The sequence below is a fragment of the Pan troglodytes genome, chromosome 8 (assembly GCF_028858775.2).
Source record: "Pan troglodytes isolate AG18354 chromosome 8, NHGRI_mPanTro3-v2.0_pri, whole genome shotgun sequence".
Classification (NCBI taxonomy): domain Eukaryota; kingdom Metazoa; phylum Chordata; class Mammalia; order Primates; family Hominidae; genus Pan; species Pan troglodytes.
The window spans coordinates 29,647,872-29,666,567 of record NC_072406.2 but is presented as its reverse complement, the minus strand read 5'-3'; the positions used below and the strand labels follow the sequence as shown (position 1 = coordinate 29,666,567).

The following is an 18,696-nucleotide window of genomic DNA, read 5'->3' as shown; positions in this document are numbered from 1 at the left end:
TCCACCTCACAGAGACACTAGAGGACATGTGGCCATGTGTCCTCAGTCTCCTGTTTCCCTCACTAAGACTTCTGTTTGCATTCACCCCATCGCTGTGTCATGCCCTCTCATTTCCATGGAGAAAGCATCCTTTCAACCGACTTTTTATTTGTTCCCCAGATTCCATCTATTTGTCGCCTTAGGAACCTTGCTCTATATTTCTTATCTATCCAGAGTTTTTAAAGTCAACATCTATTGAACACTTCCATATTCTGCACCAGACACTCAGACAAAAACCTGGAAAACATTATTTCATGTCAATTCTATAGTAACCCTGTGGAATGGGCACCACTTCCCTGGACTCATTCTCTCTGGCTCTGTCTCTGCTCTTGCTCTTAAGTCACATAAACATTGCTCAACTCTTACTAGAAGCTTCCCTTGATCCTTTATTGACTTCTAACTCCAGACCCATCTCCTTGCTTCCCTCCACTGCCACGCTTCTTGAAAGAGTCACCTCAACATCCTCTCTCCTCTTCCTCACGGCCCACCCATTTCTCAAGCCTTTTCCACTGAGATTGCACTTACTGTTTATAAAATGTGAGCCTCCTAATTGTGAAATCCAATGGATGCTTTTCAGTCTTTATTTCCCTTGATATTTGTCACTTATTACCGGCATTCAAGCCCTTCTGCCCTGAGACTTCCGCTCTACTGACTTCCATAAGAATATATATCTCTCTTGTTATCACTTTGAAAACTTCTCCTCGACCTTTCCTTGAGCAACGGTTCCTACTCCATTCCTTAAATGTCTCTGTCCGCAGGTCTCTGTCCTCATCTTCCTCTTTGAGTGATGTCATTCATTCCCACGGTTCAACTATCACATACAAACCATATCTTAGGGCTTCACTGGGTAGCAACACTTAGATATTCCCAAACGAAAGTCTTCCTTGTCAATCTCCAATTTATTTCTCCTCCTAGGTATTCTAACTTGGTTCATTCAATCTTCTTATCATCATGTGACCAAGACCAAACTAGGTAGCTATCATTGACGCCTAAAATTTTCTACTTGATTACAAAGAATGACTCCTACAATTATCTGCTAGCATCACACATTATACAGTTTTGGAAGGTTGCATTCATTTTACATAATATTTAGTCTTTAGACCTTATACTTTTAGCATTTAACTTGAAATCACCTTTTAATGAAAACTTTTGATAAAGCACTTCAAATATTACTTGTAGGAAGTTATGGCTTTAGTGTGGTCAACCTGAGAGAGGAACAGCTTATTTCATGAGGGGTAAATAGAGGAAAATGTCTTTTGTTCTCTGATTTTCATGGCAGGGGTTGGGTACTATCTGTGTTTCCTGTCAGCTGCCCATCTGCACTGAACTTCTAAGGCTCTGCTAAGCTTTAGCCTACTTAGGATGACTCATTTTCTCCTTAAAATAATATAGAGAGATTTTCTCCCTGAAACAGCATAGATATATTTTTCTCTGCAAGTCTGTGGTTCGGCCTGCTTACTGTTTTCTGAATCTTTGCTAATACTTCCCTAGATATGACAATCAAAAAGGGCTAGGGAAAGGGAATGCTATGAGAGACTTCACCATATTTACCTTCTAATTCTTTTGTTATCATCAGGCATGTCAATATCTGGGCCGAGTTGGTAATGAAGTAGTTCAGTACCAAAGAGATCATATTCCAAGTAGCAGCCAAGTTGAGCAAACTCCAAGAGCTCCTTCTTATCAAGTATAGTCCTAGAAACAATGCGACAGATGAATTGTTATTATGAAGAGCCCATTTTCCACATGTACATACTAGAAGTTTTAAGCACACAATGTACAAGAACATAGTTGAAGTCAAGTAACAGACACTTCTGAAATGGCTCTTAATGATGTGAGTATAAAACAGTAAGTTCAATTTGTTACTAGAAATAACAGAACTTACTCATCTAAAAAGGAGTTTTCCCCTCTAAAGTACTTGGGTACTACAGACTTAGTGTAATGATGCTTCCATTATTCCAAAGCAAGTTTGGAATTCTCCCTCAGAACTGTGTTCAGAATATGCCCCCACACTATTTTGAGAATCCTTAATGGGGTAAATTTTCATCCTCTAAGGACTGCTATGAACTGTGAAAACTATCAAAGGAAATCTGGCCTCAGGTCTGGTGAATTAGGTGAGTAATGCTAATCTGGGTAACACATGAGGCTTTGCCTTGTGGTAGCAGGGTGATTTTCTTGTGAAGATTGTAAAGTGGTTCTAAAATTAATTCTAAAGCCTTTAAAGAATATCATTCCAACATTTTCTTTAAGGCACAATACTCATACAGATATTTATGTTCTGGAGTGCTTATTTTTTAAATAAAATTTATTATTTTATGATAAATTTTATGGATATCTTCTCATTTCAATAGATGTCATATAAAGAATGTAACTATTTTAGGATGTAAGATTATGTAAATGAAAGGGAAAGGAGAGAAATGTAAGACAAGTACAGGCTACAGACAAGCGTAGAGTACAGAGCAAGAGTAGATTATATCAAGAAATTTGCATTATAACAAGTAAAAAGAGATGCACTAAGGTAACCCCAAAATACCACTGTAGAGATCCAATCACACAGAGAGCTAAGAAGGAATAAAAACATCCTAGCAGAAGACAATATGGGAAAAAAAAAGTGAAGGAAAAATATACCCCATTAGACATTTCATGAAGGGAAGGAAGACATTGCATGAAGGGAATGAAGGAAAAATACACCCCATTAGACATTGCATGAAAGGAATGAAGGACCTAGAGAAATGTAAGGGATTGTTTCGGATCGGAAATTGGCGGGGAGATGAGTTGGGAACATTAGACAGTCATTGCCTTACTGGCTTTTTATCCATGCTGATATTTCTATTACTTTGGCAACTCCACGATGTGAGGATTAAAGCATTATTTTGTGGCAGGGTGCGGTGGCTCAATCCCAGCAGTTTGTGAGGCCGAGGTGGGTGAATCACTTGAGGTCAGGTGTTCCAGACCAGTCTAGCCAACATAGTGAAACCATGTCTCTACTAAAAATACAAAAATGGCTGGGTGTGGTGGCTCACACCTGTAATCCCAGCACTTTGGGAGGCCGAGGTGGGTGGATCACCTGAGGTCAGGAGTTCAAGACCAGCTTGGCCAACATGGCGAAAACCTGTCTCTACTAAAAATACGAAAAATTAGCTGGGTATAGTGGTGGGTGCCTGTAATCCCAGCTACTTGGGAGGCTGAGGCAGGAGAATTGCTTGAACCTGGGAGACGGAGGTTGCAGTGAGCTGAGATCACACTATTGCACTCCAGCCTGGGCAACAGAGTGAGACTCCGTCTCAAAAGACAAAAACAAAAACAAAACAAAAATTAGCTGGGGGTGGTGGCAGGCACCTGTAATCCCAGCTACTCGGGAGGCTGAGGCATGAGAATCGCTTGAAACCAGGAAGTGGAGGTTGCAGTGAGCTGAGATCGTGCCATCGCATTCCAGCCTGGGTGACAGAGCAAGACTCCATCTCAAAAAACAAAAAGCACTAATATGTGGCTGGGCGTGGTGGCTCACGTCTGTAATCCTAGCACTTTGAGAGGCCAAGGTGGGTGGATCATTTGAGGCCAGGAGTTTGAGACCAGCCTGGCCAACATGGTGAAAACCCATCTCTACTAAAAAAACAAAAAAACAAAAAAACAAAAAAACACTATCATGTGTCCATGAATCTACTTCTAAGAGGTCAGAAGTATTTTCAAAGTTTTTTTTTTTTTTTTTTTTTTTGAGACAGAGTCTCCCTCTGTCACCCAGGCTGGAGTGCAGTGGCGTGATCTCGGCTCACTGCAACCTCCACCTCTCGGGTTCAAGTGATTCTCTTGCTTCAGCCTCCCGAGTAGCTGGGACTACAGGTGTGTGCCACTACTCCCGGCTAATTGTTGTATTTTTAGTAAAGACGGGGTTTTGCCACGTTGGCCAGCCTGGTCTCGAACTCCTGACCTCAGGTGATCCACCTGTTTCAGCCTCCCAAAGTCCTGGGATTACAGGCGTGAGCCACCGCACCTGATCAAAGCTTTTCTTATAAACCACAGGAGAACCAATTAAGCCTCCATGTGCCACGGGTGCAGGAAGTTTCTCCTTTCCTGTGAGATTCCTGGGAGTTGACTACTGACTTTCATTCTGAGCTATCATACCCTGGCTGGCTCCTTTTCATTTATTCACCAAATTAGCATAACTTAGAGTTCACGATGTTGTTTTAGGCAGGGAGGCTAAAAAATCTTTCCTTTCTACTATAAAATGTACATTAGTTCTGTGCTATCTTCTATTAATACTACTCATTTTCCATCTTCTTACCATGGAGACCATCTTTTGCTTCCAAAATTACTAGGCTGAAAGAATATGTGTTTTTCTATAGAAAACATATTCTGTTTTCCCCAAAGAACCATACTTGAAAAAAACAAAATATACACAATTAAAGTAACGTAAGCGGGAAGAGGTGAGTTTAGTATTTTTCCTTTTGAGTAAATTCAGTGTGTTAATTATCCAATATGGGCAGGGTACTGGGGGAGGGGAGGAGTCAGCATGGAAATGGAGCCACCAGTTACAGGTTGGATCATACTCTTATTTCTGCTCCTAATGTCTTTTTCTGTCCTTTGACCCAATGCCTTGAGAATAACTTTCCTAAATTTTCAGTGCTATATCGAGGCATATACTTAGTGAAAAGTCCGTGGTAAATGTAAAGCCTTAGAAAACTCTTTAGCCTTAGCTCCAATTGAAAATAAAAAGTAAAGTCACTTAGCATCATTATCATCATGCTGACAATTATGAGAACTTACTATGTGTCTGACATTGTGCGAAGTGCATTATATGTATTATCTCATTTAATACCCTCCATGATCCCAGCAGCTCTCAATTTTGAAGACTGAGAAACTGGGACTTGATTAGATAGTCACTCAAGGTGATGTGCTAGAATTTAAATTCATCTCAAAGTTAGAACTTACGCTGTAAACCACCATACTGTATGGCTTCTCCTATTGCTAAATATTGTTTTTTACTCAAAGGACATTTTCCAGAATTACAATGACTGAATGTGCACAGAGTGTGCTTTAATTTTTAATTTGAAATTTCCTCCCCGTGGTACCCTCACACTGCACTTGAAAAATGGAGAATTTACCATCAAAGGGTAGTATGGGGGGAAGAAAGTGAAAATCCCAGAAAGGTAAGAAAGGATTCACTTGTGGAGATTTTTAATTGCTAAGTCAGAGGGTAACTATATATAGTAAGCAGGATTAAATCTTTACAGTTATTTTAGACAATTTGAATGACATGATCAAAGAGAAAGGAACTATGGTAATCATGATAACTGCTTACTTTCTTACTATGGGGCGTGCGTGTGTGTGTGCATGTGTGTGTGTGTGTGTGTGTAGTTATTCATTTTTTTAACTGACATATAGTGATATGACCCCTTCTGGATAACTAAACACTAGTGTGAAGTCAACTAAGAAATGAATATTACAAATATTGGCTGAGCATGGGGGCTCACACCTGTAATCCCAGCACTTTGGGAGGCTGAGGCAGGTGGATCATTTGAGGTCAGGAGTTCAAGACCAGCCTGGCCAACATGGTGAAACCCTGGCTTTACTAAAAATACAAAAATTAACTGGGTGTGGTGGCACGTGCTGCAGTCCCAGCTACTCAGGAGGAGGAGGCAGAAGAATCGCTTGAACCTGGAAGGCAGAGGTTGCAGTGAGCCGAGATCGTGCCACTGTACTCCAGCTTGGGTGACAGAGTGAGCCCCTGACTCTAAAAAAAGAAATATAAACAAATAAAAAATAAAAGATGAATGGGGACTGTAGGGACCCAATTCTCCAGATGCAATGAAATATAAATGTTACCCACGTTATAAACGTTAACTGAAGAATCTCACAATAAGCAGAGATGTCTTTCTAGAGGAAGACTAACACTGTCCCATAAGATTCATCCACACATGTAAGTTTCAAAAGTAACTCCTGGCCGGGCACATTGGCTCACTCCTGTAATCCCAGCACTTTGGGAAGCCAAGGTGGAAGGATCCCTTGAGCTCAGGAGTTTGAGACTAGCCTTGGAAACAAAGCAAGACCCTGCGTCTACAATGAAACTTTAAAAATTAGCAGGGTGTGGTGGCGTGTGCCTGTGGTCCCAGTTGCTCAGGAGGCTGAGGTGGGAAGATCATTTGAGCCCAAGAGTTTGAGTCTACAGCGAGCTATGGTCGCACCGCTGCACTCCAGCCTGGGTGACAGAGTGAGACCTTGTCTCAAAAAAAAAAAAAAAAAAAAAAAGTAATCCCTATGAATTCTTATCCGCTCAAAAACTTATATAAAGGGGCGTGACTTTGGGGAAGCTGGTTCCTCTGTTAAAATGCTCTTAAAAATTTCATGATCACACGTGAGGGGAGATTGCTTCAGAAGGGAAGCAATTAGGCTGATACTTTAGACATCAGGAAAATGCAGTTGAAAAAAGGGGCAAGGCCAGATGCAGTGAGTGGCTCATGCCTGTAATCCCAGCACTTTGGGAGGCCGAGCCTCTGGGAGGGTTGCTTGAGCCCAGGAGTTTGAGACGAAACACAGAGAGACCCTGCCTCTATAACACAAACAAACAAATAGAAAGAAAAAGAGGGGAAGAGCAATTTGCTGTCATAAAAAAACCAAGACATACATACATATATATGCAGTTTTTTTTTCCTGATTTTTTAACTGACATTTATTGATATGACCTCCTTTGGGTAACTAAACATTAATGTGAAGGCAATTAAGAAATGAATTCAGCTGCACACAGTGGCTCATGCTTGTAATCCTAGCACTTTGGGAGGCTGAGGTGGAAGGGTCACTTGAGCTATGAATTCCAGACCAGCTTGGGCAACATGGCAGAACCCCATTTCTAACAAAAATACAAAAAATCAGCCAGGTGAGGGTGGTGCACACCCGGGGTCCCAGCTACTCGGGAGACTGAGGTGGGAGGATTGTTGGAGCCCGGGAAGTCGAGGCTGCAGTGAGTCACGATCAAGCCACTGCACTCCAGCCTACGTGATAGAGCAAGCGAGACCCTGTCTCCAAAATATAAATATAAATAAATAAATAAATACATAAATACATAAAATAATTAAATTAAAAATAAAAAAGGGAATGAATTCCTTTAAATTCTTAATGACTAAGCAAACTGAGTGCAAAATTCAGGGGAAGAAAATAGTGTGAGTGATCACACAGGTTTTCAAAGGAAAGTCCTGAAAATAAGTAGTATGTGGTATGAGATATTAATAAGGGGTGGGACGGGAAACAAGAAAATCAACACCTGATAGTCATCAGGTATTTAATACAGCCCCAGCTCGTTTAATCCTTACAGAAGCTCTATGAGGAAGGTGTGACTGTCCCCATCTTACAGATGAGGACTTTAAGTCTCAGAAAAGATAAACTCAGGTCTCAACCTGAAGAGCTTCAAACAAACCCAAACTGCTTTTGTGTTGAGGCCATGTTCTTAAACCAGGCTGCCCCTCCAGGGGTAAGAACACCCAGGCACCAGGGCAACTCCGTTCCTCCTCCAAGGCACTCACACTGCGGAGACACACTCACCATCGTAGTGACATCTAGGAACAAGCACCTTGCGCCGTGAACCTCTTCACAAGGTGACTTACCCATGTGAAACTGACATTCAGCTGGATGGCTTCCAGGGACTGCCAAAGCACTACTGAAGTTGCATTTATGCAAGTGACTTTCTTTTTCGCTTGGAGAGGGTTGACCCCTAATGTCAGTATATTACCATGGGAAAATGAACTCTGTGTGCCATCCAGCAGATGAGGATTAAACAGAGGTCCTGTCCCTCCCAGTCACCAATGATCTCATAGCACATCTTAGAAGAGTGGAGGTGCTAACCTCAGCCAGTTTTCCTCATTCTGCATTCTATAGCCATGAATACTTCTTGAGAGTTGTTTTTTATTTTAGTTTTTTGAGACAGAGTCTCGCTCTGTCACACAGGCTGGAGTGCAGTGGCGCGATCTTGGCTCACTGCAGCTTTCATCTCCTGGGTTCAAGCGATTCTCCTGCCTCAGCCTCCCGAGTAGCTGGGATTACAAGTGCCCACCACCACACCCGGCTAATTTTGTATTTTTAGTAGAGATAGGGTTTCGCCATGTTGGCCAGGCTGGTCTCAAACTCCTGACCTCAGCTGATCCGCCAGCTGATCTGCCTGCCTTGGCCTCCCAAAGTGCTGGGATTACAGCGTGAGACACTGCGCCTGGCCATCCATGAATAATTCTATTCTTTCTTACTCCAATCTTTCCCAGCTTTTAAGGTCGGTATTTTTCACTTCTTCCCCTGAAAAGTCAGTGAAGTGATTGTGACGCACAGAAGAGCTACCGCATTTCACACTGAAGAAAATTCCCATCTTCAAGGTGGATGAAATGATTGCAATGTCATTTACAAAACATCCTGGGATTTCCCAGAAGGAAGACCAGATTTTGGTATCAAGTACTTGTTCATGTCATTCATATGATATCATTTCCTCTGCTGCATATTTTATACTTTTGCTCAACTAGTAAGTAACTTTTCTGTATATAAGAAACAGGCATAAATTTAGGGAAAATAAATTGTCATCAGCTAAAAAAAAAAAAAAAAAAGGTGTCCAAAGTGATTTGGCTCTTTATTGTCAGAATACAGTTATCATATACCCAGTTTCTTAAGGCTGGTACTATAATGCAAGACAGGTGATTCTATTTTCAACCCCCTTTTATATTATAGATCTTATCCATATGCTGAGGGGTTTAGTTTAATGTCAAAATGCACTCTGTGTGGGAGAAAGGAAGTCTGCATGAAGTGATAATTTAGACAAGGGTCTGTGGGCTCCCTAGCTAGAAAGAACTAAGGAGCAGAGGAAAGAATTTGATCCGTGGGTAGGATCAAGATAACAAAAGCACCTACCATTTGTCTTGGGCTTTACAGTTTCAAATAACTCTCAGGTATATTATTTCATTTCACACATTGAAACACACCTTCATAAATTAATTCAGTGAACATCTACTATCAGCTATCTTGTGCTATTCTCTGTGTTAGGAATATAGACACGAATAAGAAATTTAAGATGCTGTCTCAAGGAAATTAAAGTCTGCAGAAGGAAGATATTTAAGCTAATAATTATAGTTAAATGTGCTAAAAACATTTAAGTACAAATAAATACACAGTATTGCGAAAGAAGAATGAAGCACTTAATTTTTTTCACTTGATTCACTTTGATTCATTTGAGTTGAGTCTTAAAGGACACCATTTAGACAAATGTTGGTAGGGTTCAAGATGAATGATCCAGAGAGGCTGGGCATATGGCTCATGCCTGTAATCCCAGCACTTTGGGAGGCCAAGTCGACTGGATTACCTGAGGTTAGGAGTTTGAGACCAGCCTGGCCAACACGGTGAGACCTTGTCTCTACTAAAAATACAAAAATTAGCCAGGCGTGGTGGCAGGCGCCTGTAATCCCAGCTACTTGGGAGGCTGAGGTAGGAGAACTGCTGGAACCCAGGAGGCAAAGGCTGCAGTGAGCCGAGATCGCGCAACTGAACTCCAGCCTGGGTGACAGTGTGAGATTTCATCTCAAAAAATAAAAAAAATCCAGAGAACCACCTGCTGAGAGGCAAAAAGGGAGCTTGCTCTTCCTGAATATAAGGGTGTAGTTTATCAGAGGAAGGGGAGAAGAGAGGGGAATCATCCATCCATCTATCCATCCATCTATCCAACCATCTATCCATCATTCCATTTAACAAGAAATTGTTGATCACCTACTTGCAATCAGCCATGAGCTGGGAAAGCAAACACAAATAACACCAGTCCCATCTTGGAAGAATTTCAGTATCTACTGTGGAAAAGAGACACAGAAACAAATACTTGCTATACAGAATTTACCAAGTGTCATGGTAAGAGTGCTGCTAGGAACTAGGTTGGCAAAGAGAAGGAGATATCAAACAGTGGTTGGCTGTTTCTGGAAAAGCTTCATAGAGGAGAAAACCCCTGGTGAATTGCATTCTGAAGAAAGATTCTGCTAAATAGATAAGGGGAAATAGAACATTCCTAGCAGAGAGAATAGCATGTGTGAGATGCATATAAGGACAACCAATACAGGGCACTCAAAGACATGGTCAGTGTGGCTTTGGCCCAGAGACTGTGTGCATACTGGGAATAACGAGAGATAAGGTGGAGGGAGGCGAGGGAACCAGAAGACCAAGACCTTCGGATTTTGTGCCTGAGGCAAAGGTGACCCATTGGAGGCTTTTAAGTCAGGATCAGGGATATAATTAGATTTGCCTTTGGAAAGATCTGGTGGATTGTGGAGGCTAGATCTGGGACCAAAACTAAGGGAGGGATTTGTGTTTGGAGACTTATGATAATTCAAATGATAAATGAGGGGCTGAATTCAGAGAACACCAGAGGAGTGGACAGGAGAGCTTGTATCTGGAGGTCTTTAGGCTAACAGCTGGGTAAATAGCGCTGTTATTAGCCAGATTACGGAGCACAGCAGCAAGAGTGAAGGATGAGGCATTGGCACCACAGGGACAGCCACGCAGGAGGAGAATCACAAGCCTGTCTTGCTTGGGCAACTGATTAGATGTTGGCACCATTAAATAACAAGAACAAGGAGCAGGCTGTGAAACTCACAATAGACTGGTGAAATAATTATGTCACGTATTAATGTCACTGCACAAATAAAGAAACGAAAGCATGGATCTTCTTTAAAGTGACCCACAATGCAGGTATTCCAACTCCTAATCTACTGCCCTTTCCATTGTGCTGAGCTTTGATTTAATTGTAACTCCTCAGCCATTTGACTCTGTGAATTCCTTGGGCAAGTGGTGGGCCTGTGAGGGCAGCTCTATGTGGCTCATGGAACTAGCTCAGGCCCTGACATCTGAATTTATGCATCATAAATTGCATTCCCTGATAAAACTTACAGACTTGATCAAGTATGTTTTAAAAATGGGCATACAAATAAAATAACAACAGAATGCTTATATATACAACTGATTTATCGAAAAAATTGTTGAATTTCAATGACTGATCATTAAAAATTGCTTACCAAAAAAGTAATTGAAGGTTGGGCATGGTGGCTCACGCCTATAATCCCCAGCACTTTGGGAGGCTGAGGTGGGTGGATCACTTGAGGTCGATAGTTTGAGACCAGCCTGGCCAACATGGCAAAACCTTGTCTCTACTAAAAATACAAAATTGGCTGAGCATGGTAGTGCACGCTTGTAATCTCAGCTACTTAGGAGGCTGAGGCACAAGAATCGCTTGAACCTGGGAGGTGGAGGTTGCAGTGAGCTGAGATGGCGCCACTGCACTCCAGCCTGGGTAAGAGAGCAAGACACTGTCTCAAAAAAAAAAAAAAAAAAAAGTAATTCCAAAAAATCTTTGTACTCCTCCCCCTTGAGTTTATCAATTTAGAACCAACGAATATTTGTACAGCTATGTGGAATTCTTATTTTTTTAAAGTTTTTCAACAACTACTTAAAATAATTACTAAACTCAGCTAGAATTATACACTTAATAACCTAAAATTAATTTTAAAATGTTTATAATGCAATATTTAAAAAAAGCAAATTACTATAATTGAGTGATTGTAACCTAATTTACTTTACTCTAATTTGATATTAACATAATTTTAAAACATTATTCATGTATATTCTTACACTGCTAATGACAGCTCCACTGCAACTATGAGAGCTGAGAAATTCTTAATTGATGAAATTTAACTGATCTCAATTAATTAAAAATAAATTTAAATGTCAAAAATAGAAAGTAAATAGAGATGATGTAAGTTTTTAATGTGTGGTCTAAATATTGCCTATGATTAAAAATATGTAATTTGCTACTTCCACTAATAATTTGCCAAGAATTTTAGTTTGATCCAGACCCAAGCCAAAAATGAGAGTGGTACGTTGGCATTAATGTACTAGTTTATGACCAAATACGTAGGTATTTTAAAGATTTATTTTTTATGGGATTCTTTTTGCACGGAGGCATGACTTTTGTTGAACAATATTTTTGATATTGGAGAATAACTGGGAATGAAAAATAAGAAAATTCAGTATGCTATTATCTATATTTTAACAAGCATCTCCCCCAATCACTTATTCAGTTCTCTGACTGCTTGGGTCGCTAAAGAAATGTTTAATGACATCATAAGGAAGGAATGACGTCACCCTTTCAATATTATGACTTAAGTGTAGGCTTAAGCAAAAGGAACAGATGGCTGCAAGAAAACCCTTGTTTAAATTAGACTAAACCCAGAAGTTGGCTCCGAATTACAAAGTGTAATTAAAACTTTATTTTAGAATGCATTTCACAGTTTATACATCCCAGGAAGAGCTTTTTACCATATGAACTCTTCAGCTACCACATAGCACAAAAGAGGTTGCGTTTTTCATGTAAGGCGATACACGGTTCAGGGAATGACGGTATTGAGGAGAGTGAAGATAAATCTTATAGACCTGGCAATCCTATTTGTTAAAATGTCACATTTCATGGGAATGGTGTCAGAGTTATGAAAAATTGCTTTAGAAAAAAAATTACTCGTGGAAGGCTTTGGTGGGTAGAATGTACTGGATAGAGCACATGGCCAGCGTTTCCCTTTCACCAGGAAGGCAAGTCTGCCCAAAATAGTATAATTTGGGATACTCCACAATTAATTATTAATTATCACCATAACTTTATTGCATTTTATTTGGCACTATTTATGAATATAAAGAATTTTGGTGCATTTTACTTTGTCAAATATCTGCCTGGATTTCTTTCTGTTTCCTTTTTTCCTTCTTTCTTTCTCTCCTTTCTTTCTCCCTCCCTCCCCTTCCTTCCATCCTTTCTGCCTCCCTCCCTCCCCTTTTCCCTTTCTTCCTTCCATACCTTCTACATGTTGAGAGAAAATACATAGTAAGCAATAATTAGGGCAGGGGTGGGGAAAATTTGCATAACACTTTAGGGTTAAAAATAACTTTTCTGGCCGGCTCAGTGGCTCAAGCCTGTAACCCCAGCATTTTGGGAGGCCAAGGCAGGAGGATCACTTGAGGAAGGAGTTCAGAATTAACTTGGGAAACATAGCAAGTCCCCATCTCTTTTATTCTTAAAAATTAAAAAAAAATTGTTTTTAAGAATAAAAGAAACTCAGTGTCATATTCATAGGATTCTAGATGTTACAAATACATGCACATAGCATTTCAATTATTCTTAAACACCACTGTACTACTTAACTATATCACGATGTTTTGCTCAGTTTCAGTTTGTCAAACATTTGCTTGGAATTGTTTTTGAATGACTTCCCATTAATTCACGAATATTCACAGGGATTAAATGTGTGTAAGTTCCAAGGAAACCACATAATTATTTTTTGTGGCTTTTCACAGAAAACCTTAAGGTTAAAAATCACCATAATTATAATTAAATAATGACTTTGAAGGCAGAGAGTGGGTTGTTCTTCAGGCTACAGCCCAGCGTCTGGTATATGGTAATTAGACATGCAAGTATTTGTGGAATGAATGAATGATGTGATATCCCGCTCTCTTATTTCATCTAATTAAGAGCGTGAAAAAAATATCAAAATTATAGCTTTCCAAGAGTTTGGCCAATTTGGCACGAATGATCAGAGGCAAAGGGAATAAAATGTGCTGTTGGCCGGTTCCCTAAATGTTTCCCTCTTGTTGTCTTTCAGAAACCCTTAGGTCAATTCCTCTACCTTCCTCAGCTAGGAATTTTCAAAGACAGTGATGCGCTATTTTCCTTCACTTAATTATCATTGTGCCCTTAATCAAACTCTAGGCCCTGGATTTCTATCAAAGCCCTTCGGCTTGTTGAATAGATAACGAAGTAGAAAAAAGATTCAGGCACACAGCACCTGTCTGTTGCCCCTCCAGGGGGCTCAAAAATTTAGTCAGTAAATAGTTGCTACCCAAATACCTGCCAGCCATGCTGTTTTACTCAGCTTTCATTGGTAAAGAATTTTGTTGTCATAAAAATACCTACAGCTACTCTAATAGTCCATTAAGGATAAAATCTCCTTGAAGATGAATGGCAAAAAGGATATATGTGGGGTGTTGTTTTTTTTTAATCGCATCTAGCCTGTATTAGACCGGAGGCCAAGGCAGTGCTATCATTACACGTCACCTGGACACGTGGGTAGAGTTTTAACAGGTAGTAAAATTATAGTAAGTGATTGAAAGGCAGAAAGCCTTCATAGATTAAGACCAAGCAGCAACACTTAAGTGCCAGGTGCTCTTTTCCAATAAATGTTGACTTTGGGTGGCTGTAACCATCAAGGGCAGCCCCCTGCAATGTTCCCTAGGGTTAAATTCACAGCAACCAACAGGCCCATGTTTCTTAAAGGGAGCAGATGGTTAGGGGACGGCCTAGACACAGAAGCAGATTTATCTTGTCAAGCTGTTATCTCCTAGTAAATGACCTTAAGCAGGTCACCTATGGTCACATGACAACAATGTAGTTCAGAGGTCTCCTAAGGTGATGGCCATTCATTAACTCTTCCCTCTCAGGGTCCCAAATGCCCCTTTTGGATAGCCATGTAGCAATTTGTTGTTGTTGTTGTCACAATGAGTGTATGCGTGTGTGTGTGCACCCATACAAATGCATGAATCCTAATGAAGATTGTATATCTTCAAAAATATTTACCTGCTTCAATGTGATTGGGGGCACACTGTAATATTTTATTTTCATATACTGAAATGATGGAAATACTACTTTAAAGGGGAAAAATAAACTGATCATGGGTAGGTAAGACTGAGGGTCAGTCCCATTGGAGAGTCCCAGCATTCTGGAGGGGGCTATGAAGCACAGCGATGGCCTGATTATCTTCCAATCACAAGGTAGCCTCAGACCTTTTTTTTTTTGGTTTTTAATGTCTGAAAAGGCATGATGGGGGAAATGAAATGATTTGCCATTTTGTCTTGGTTTTTATTTTTTGGAGGCCTTGTTTTGGGGATGCAGGTCTGTTTCGTGAGGCTTCTGTGCATTTCGTTGCATGAAATACATGCCCTTTGTGATTTGTCCCCGTTACAGAAAGCTGAAGTCCTTGGCCTTTCAGTACGGCTCAGATTGTATGCACAGCCCTGCAGACCTCAGAGAGTCTGTGAGAGGCTGACCCAGTCAAACTTCAGCATGGCCACTGTCTTGCTGTGAACAGCCACTTCAAAGAGCTAACAATGCCTGCATCTGCCTCCCTGATTATTTTTTTCTGTTACTTTATTCGGTATGTTTTTCCGAATGCACTGCTTTTTCTAAAGCCATGTTCCCTAGCTGCCTCCCTACTGAAATGCTCATACTTTCATGTATGTCTTTTTCATGCACTGGAACCCTGAATAATCCATCAGATAGGTACAGAATGGATGGCTGCTCTAGCGATGGTCTCAGAATTTTCTAGAATGTTCTGAGTTTGTCTGATGTCAGGTCAACCTTTCCATTCTGTTCTGACCCATTCTAGAGAGATATATTGAAACTGCAGCCAAATGGAAATCTGGTAATGTATCTTTATTGTTTAACAGAAAAAAAAATACATATGTGTGTGTATATACATAAATATATACATATGTGTATATATAGGTGTAGTGTATACATATATGTATATCACTAGGCAATAAAGAAAACATTTGCAATTTATATATTGTTTGATTTTATGAGCAGGGAAATACTACTGTGGTAGAAGTAAGGGTTTATTTCACATTTTCCAGTGAAAGCTTGTTTTCTATTTGTGCCAAGCATAATTTTCTAACTTACATACATGTCTAACTGTAAATAGATGGAGATAGAAAGCTTCTTCTTTACGAATCATCTTGAGCCAGTTTCAAGCAGTATGGCAGACTAGATGTTCACAGAAAACCTTTCCAGCAGAATGCATGTAAAATACTACATTATATTGAAGAGAGAGAAAAAAAACACCCTATTTTGAAATGCTTGGTTTAGCTGGTGGGAAAGTAACACTTACTTGCTCACGGGACAGAGACAACAAGAGAGCTGAGAAAATGAGGAATAAGTTGAGACCTAGAGCTAGCATTTGCCTAAAAGGTATTAATGAACCAAGTAAGACAGAGCTTGGGCTTGAACTGAGTAGGAGATCAGACTGGAGACATATAAAGGGCTACTCCCTTTATATGGAAAGCAACACCCTTGAGGATGAAGTAGGTAAAAACTTGCCCCATATACAGTTTTTGGAGATTACAGATGGTCCCTGGCTAGTTCGCCTTAATGCTTTTTGGACTTTACAATGGCGTGAATGCAATACACATTCACTAGAAACCGTACTTCAAGTACCCAGAGAAACATTCCGTTTTCCACTTTCGGTACAGTATTCAATAAATTACCTGAGCTGTTCAACACCTTATTATAAAATAGGCCTTGTGATAGATGATTCTGCGGAAGTATAGGCTAATGTAAGGGTTCTGAGCATGTTTAAGGTAGACTACGTTAAGCTGTAGTGTTCAGTAGGTTAGGTATATTAAATGCACTTTCAGCTTACAATATTTTTGACTTACAATGGGTTTATTGGAACATAACCCATCTTAAGTCAAGAGGTATCTGTATGTATCTTTCTCAGTCTTGTCTTCTAGTGAAAGGAAGGTAAGTTGAGAAAAAGTCTCCCTTGAGAATCCATAGCCCCATTCCTGCACTTGCTAAGCTGAGGGGTCAGAACTTATAGCACCTGTGTGGGTCTAAGTCTCTCAAGTCTAAAATTTAGTTTAAACAGTCACAAAAAGCTTTATGTGATTCCATCTACATGAGGTACCCAGAGTAGTCAAATTCATAGAGACAGAAAGTAGAATGGCGTTTGTCACAGGCCATGGGGAGTGAATACACTCAACATTACTGAACTGTACATTTCAAAATGTTTAAAAGATGATAAATTTTATGTTATGCACATTTTACCACAATTAAAAAATTTAGTATAAAGTGTCCCACGTAAGTAGTGCCACAACTGCCTAACAGAAATAAAAAATAAATAACCAAAAAAAAAAAAACAGGGGTAAGAGGAAACCAACCTAACACTCATAATAATTTCCAAGATGACTGATCTTACAACAAAAAATTGTACTCTAAAACATAAGGAAATAACCTCCTATCAATGACAGCCAGAAGAACTAGTAAACTATATCAGAGTAAAAAAAAGGCAGTAGAAGTTAGATTTATCAATTACAAGTTATACATTGTATGTTTCATATTTTTTTAAAGGTTGAATTGAAACCATGTTGAAAGGAACATAAATGATCAAAATTAACCAAGCAGATTTGAAAAGTAACCAACTAGAACTTAATAGGTAACAGAAAAACTATGTAGTTCTCAACATTATAAACCAAATATATTGGCTAAGTGACAGATTGATTCCGTTGGAAAGAGAAGTAGTAAATAGGAAGATCAAACTGAAGAAATTATAGCTCAGTGACGCACGTGGATGGAAATATGAAAGAGGTGTTAAGAAATACAGAGTATAGGTAAGAAAGCCCTACATATACCAAATTGGAGTTTGTGATACAGATGATAAATAACAAGTGAGTGAAACAATATTTAAAGAGATAATGGCTGAGGCTTTTCAGAAACAATGAAAGGTACATCCTTACATTCAGGAATCCCAAGGAATGCCAAGCACGCAATTAAAAGAAATTTATGACCAGGTACAATGGCATATGCCTATAGTCCCAGAACTCTGAGAGGCCAAGACGAGTGACTTGCTTGAGCTCAGGAGTTTGAGACCAGCCTCGGCAACAGGGCAAGAACCTATCTCTACAAAAAATATAAAAATTAGCCCGGTGTGGAGGCACATGCCTGTAGTCCCAGCTTCTTGGGAGGCTGAGGTTGGAGGATCACTTGAACTTGGGAGGTTGAGGCTGCAGTGAGCCAAAATCATGCCACTGCACTCCAGCCTGGGCAACAGAGAGAGAGACTCTCTCTCTCTCTCTCTCCATATATATATATATTTAAATTAGTAGAAATGCAGAATACTTGAACATGATAAACGATTATGTTCTAATAGACATATAGAACACTTACACTGTATAATAACTGCAGAATGCAATGCTTTTAAGAATCTAAAACATTTTATAAAATTTAAAGGTATTAGTGAAATACATTTTTGAAGGTATGAGGTACTTCACAATGTTTAAAAAGTATCATCCTTACTCAGTAAATGTGCTACATATATCCCATATCATACAAGGCAACATTATAAAATACATTGTTTTAAATTCAAATTAAGCTGTCCAAGATGTTACACCAATGAGAGTTAGAATTCAAAGTTCTCACTCGGTCCAAAGAGTCTAGTTTTCACAGTCTGATGCATTGCCTCTGTGACCAGTATATAGAAGCATGCCTCTACTTTATCAGTGCAACCAGAAGATTCCTCAAGATAGCCAAGTATGGATCTTGATACCAACCTGGTTGCCAGGAGAATTACCTTTATCCTATTGTGCCTCAGTTTCCCCATTAATACTGACTTCTCTGTTCTGCTATAACTACAACTTGTTTATATTTCCTGCACATGATTTCACAGTATTTTTTATTAAGTAAAAGAATTTTTTTTTTCTTGAGACAGGGTATTGCTCTGTTGCCTAGGCTGGAGTGTAGTGGTATGATCATGGTTCACTGCAGCCTCATAAGGAGAGGCATTTTTATCAATACATTTTGAAGGACTGTTAGTTTATGAAATAGCAATGTGTCTGGTCTGATCA

General features: G+C 39.7%; 1 protein-coding gene across 25 annotated transcripts in view; it reads right to left on the bottom strand.

Moving 5' to 3' along the window:
* The window catches only part of PTER (phosphotriesterase related), an 80,336-nt gene that overhangs the window by 10,650 nt on the left and 50,990 nt on the right, over positions 1-18,696 (bottom strand). For all 25 annotated transcript variants that reach the window (XM_063781414.1, XM_054660791.2, XM_063781411.1 and 22 more), the window contains one exon: positions 1,591-1,731. In XM_063781414.1, coding sequence (XP_063637484.1) covers positions 1,591-1,731 — 141 coding nt within the window. The remainder of the gene's footprint in view (positions 1-1,590; positions 1,732-18,696) is intronic.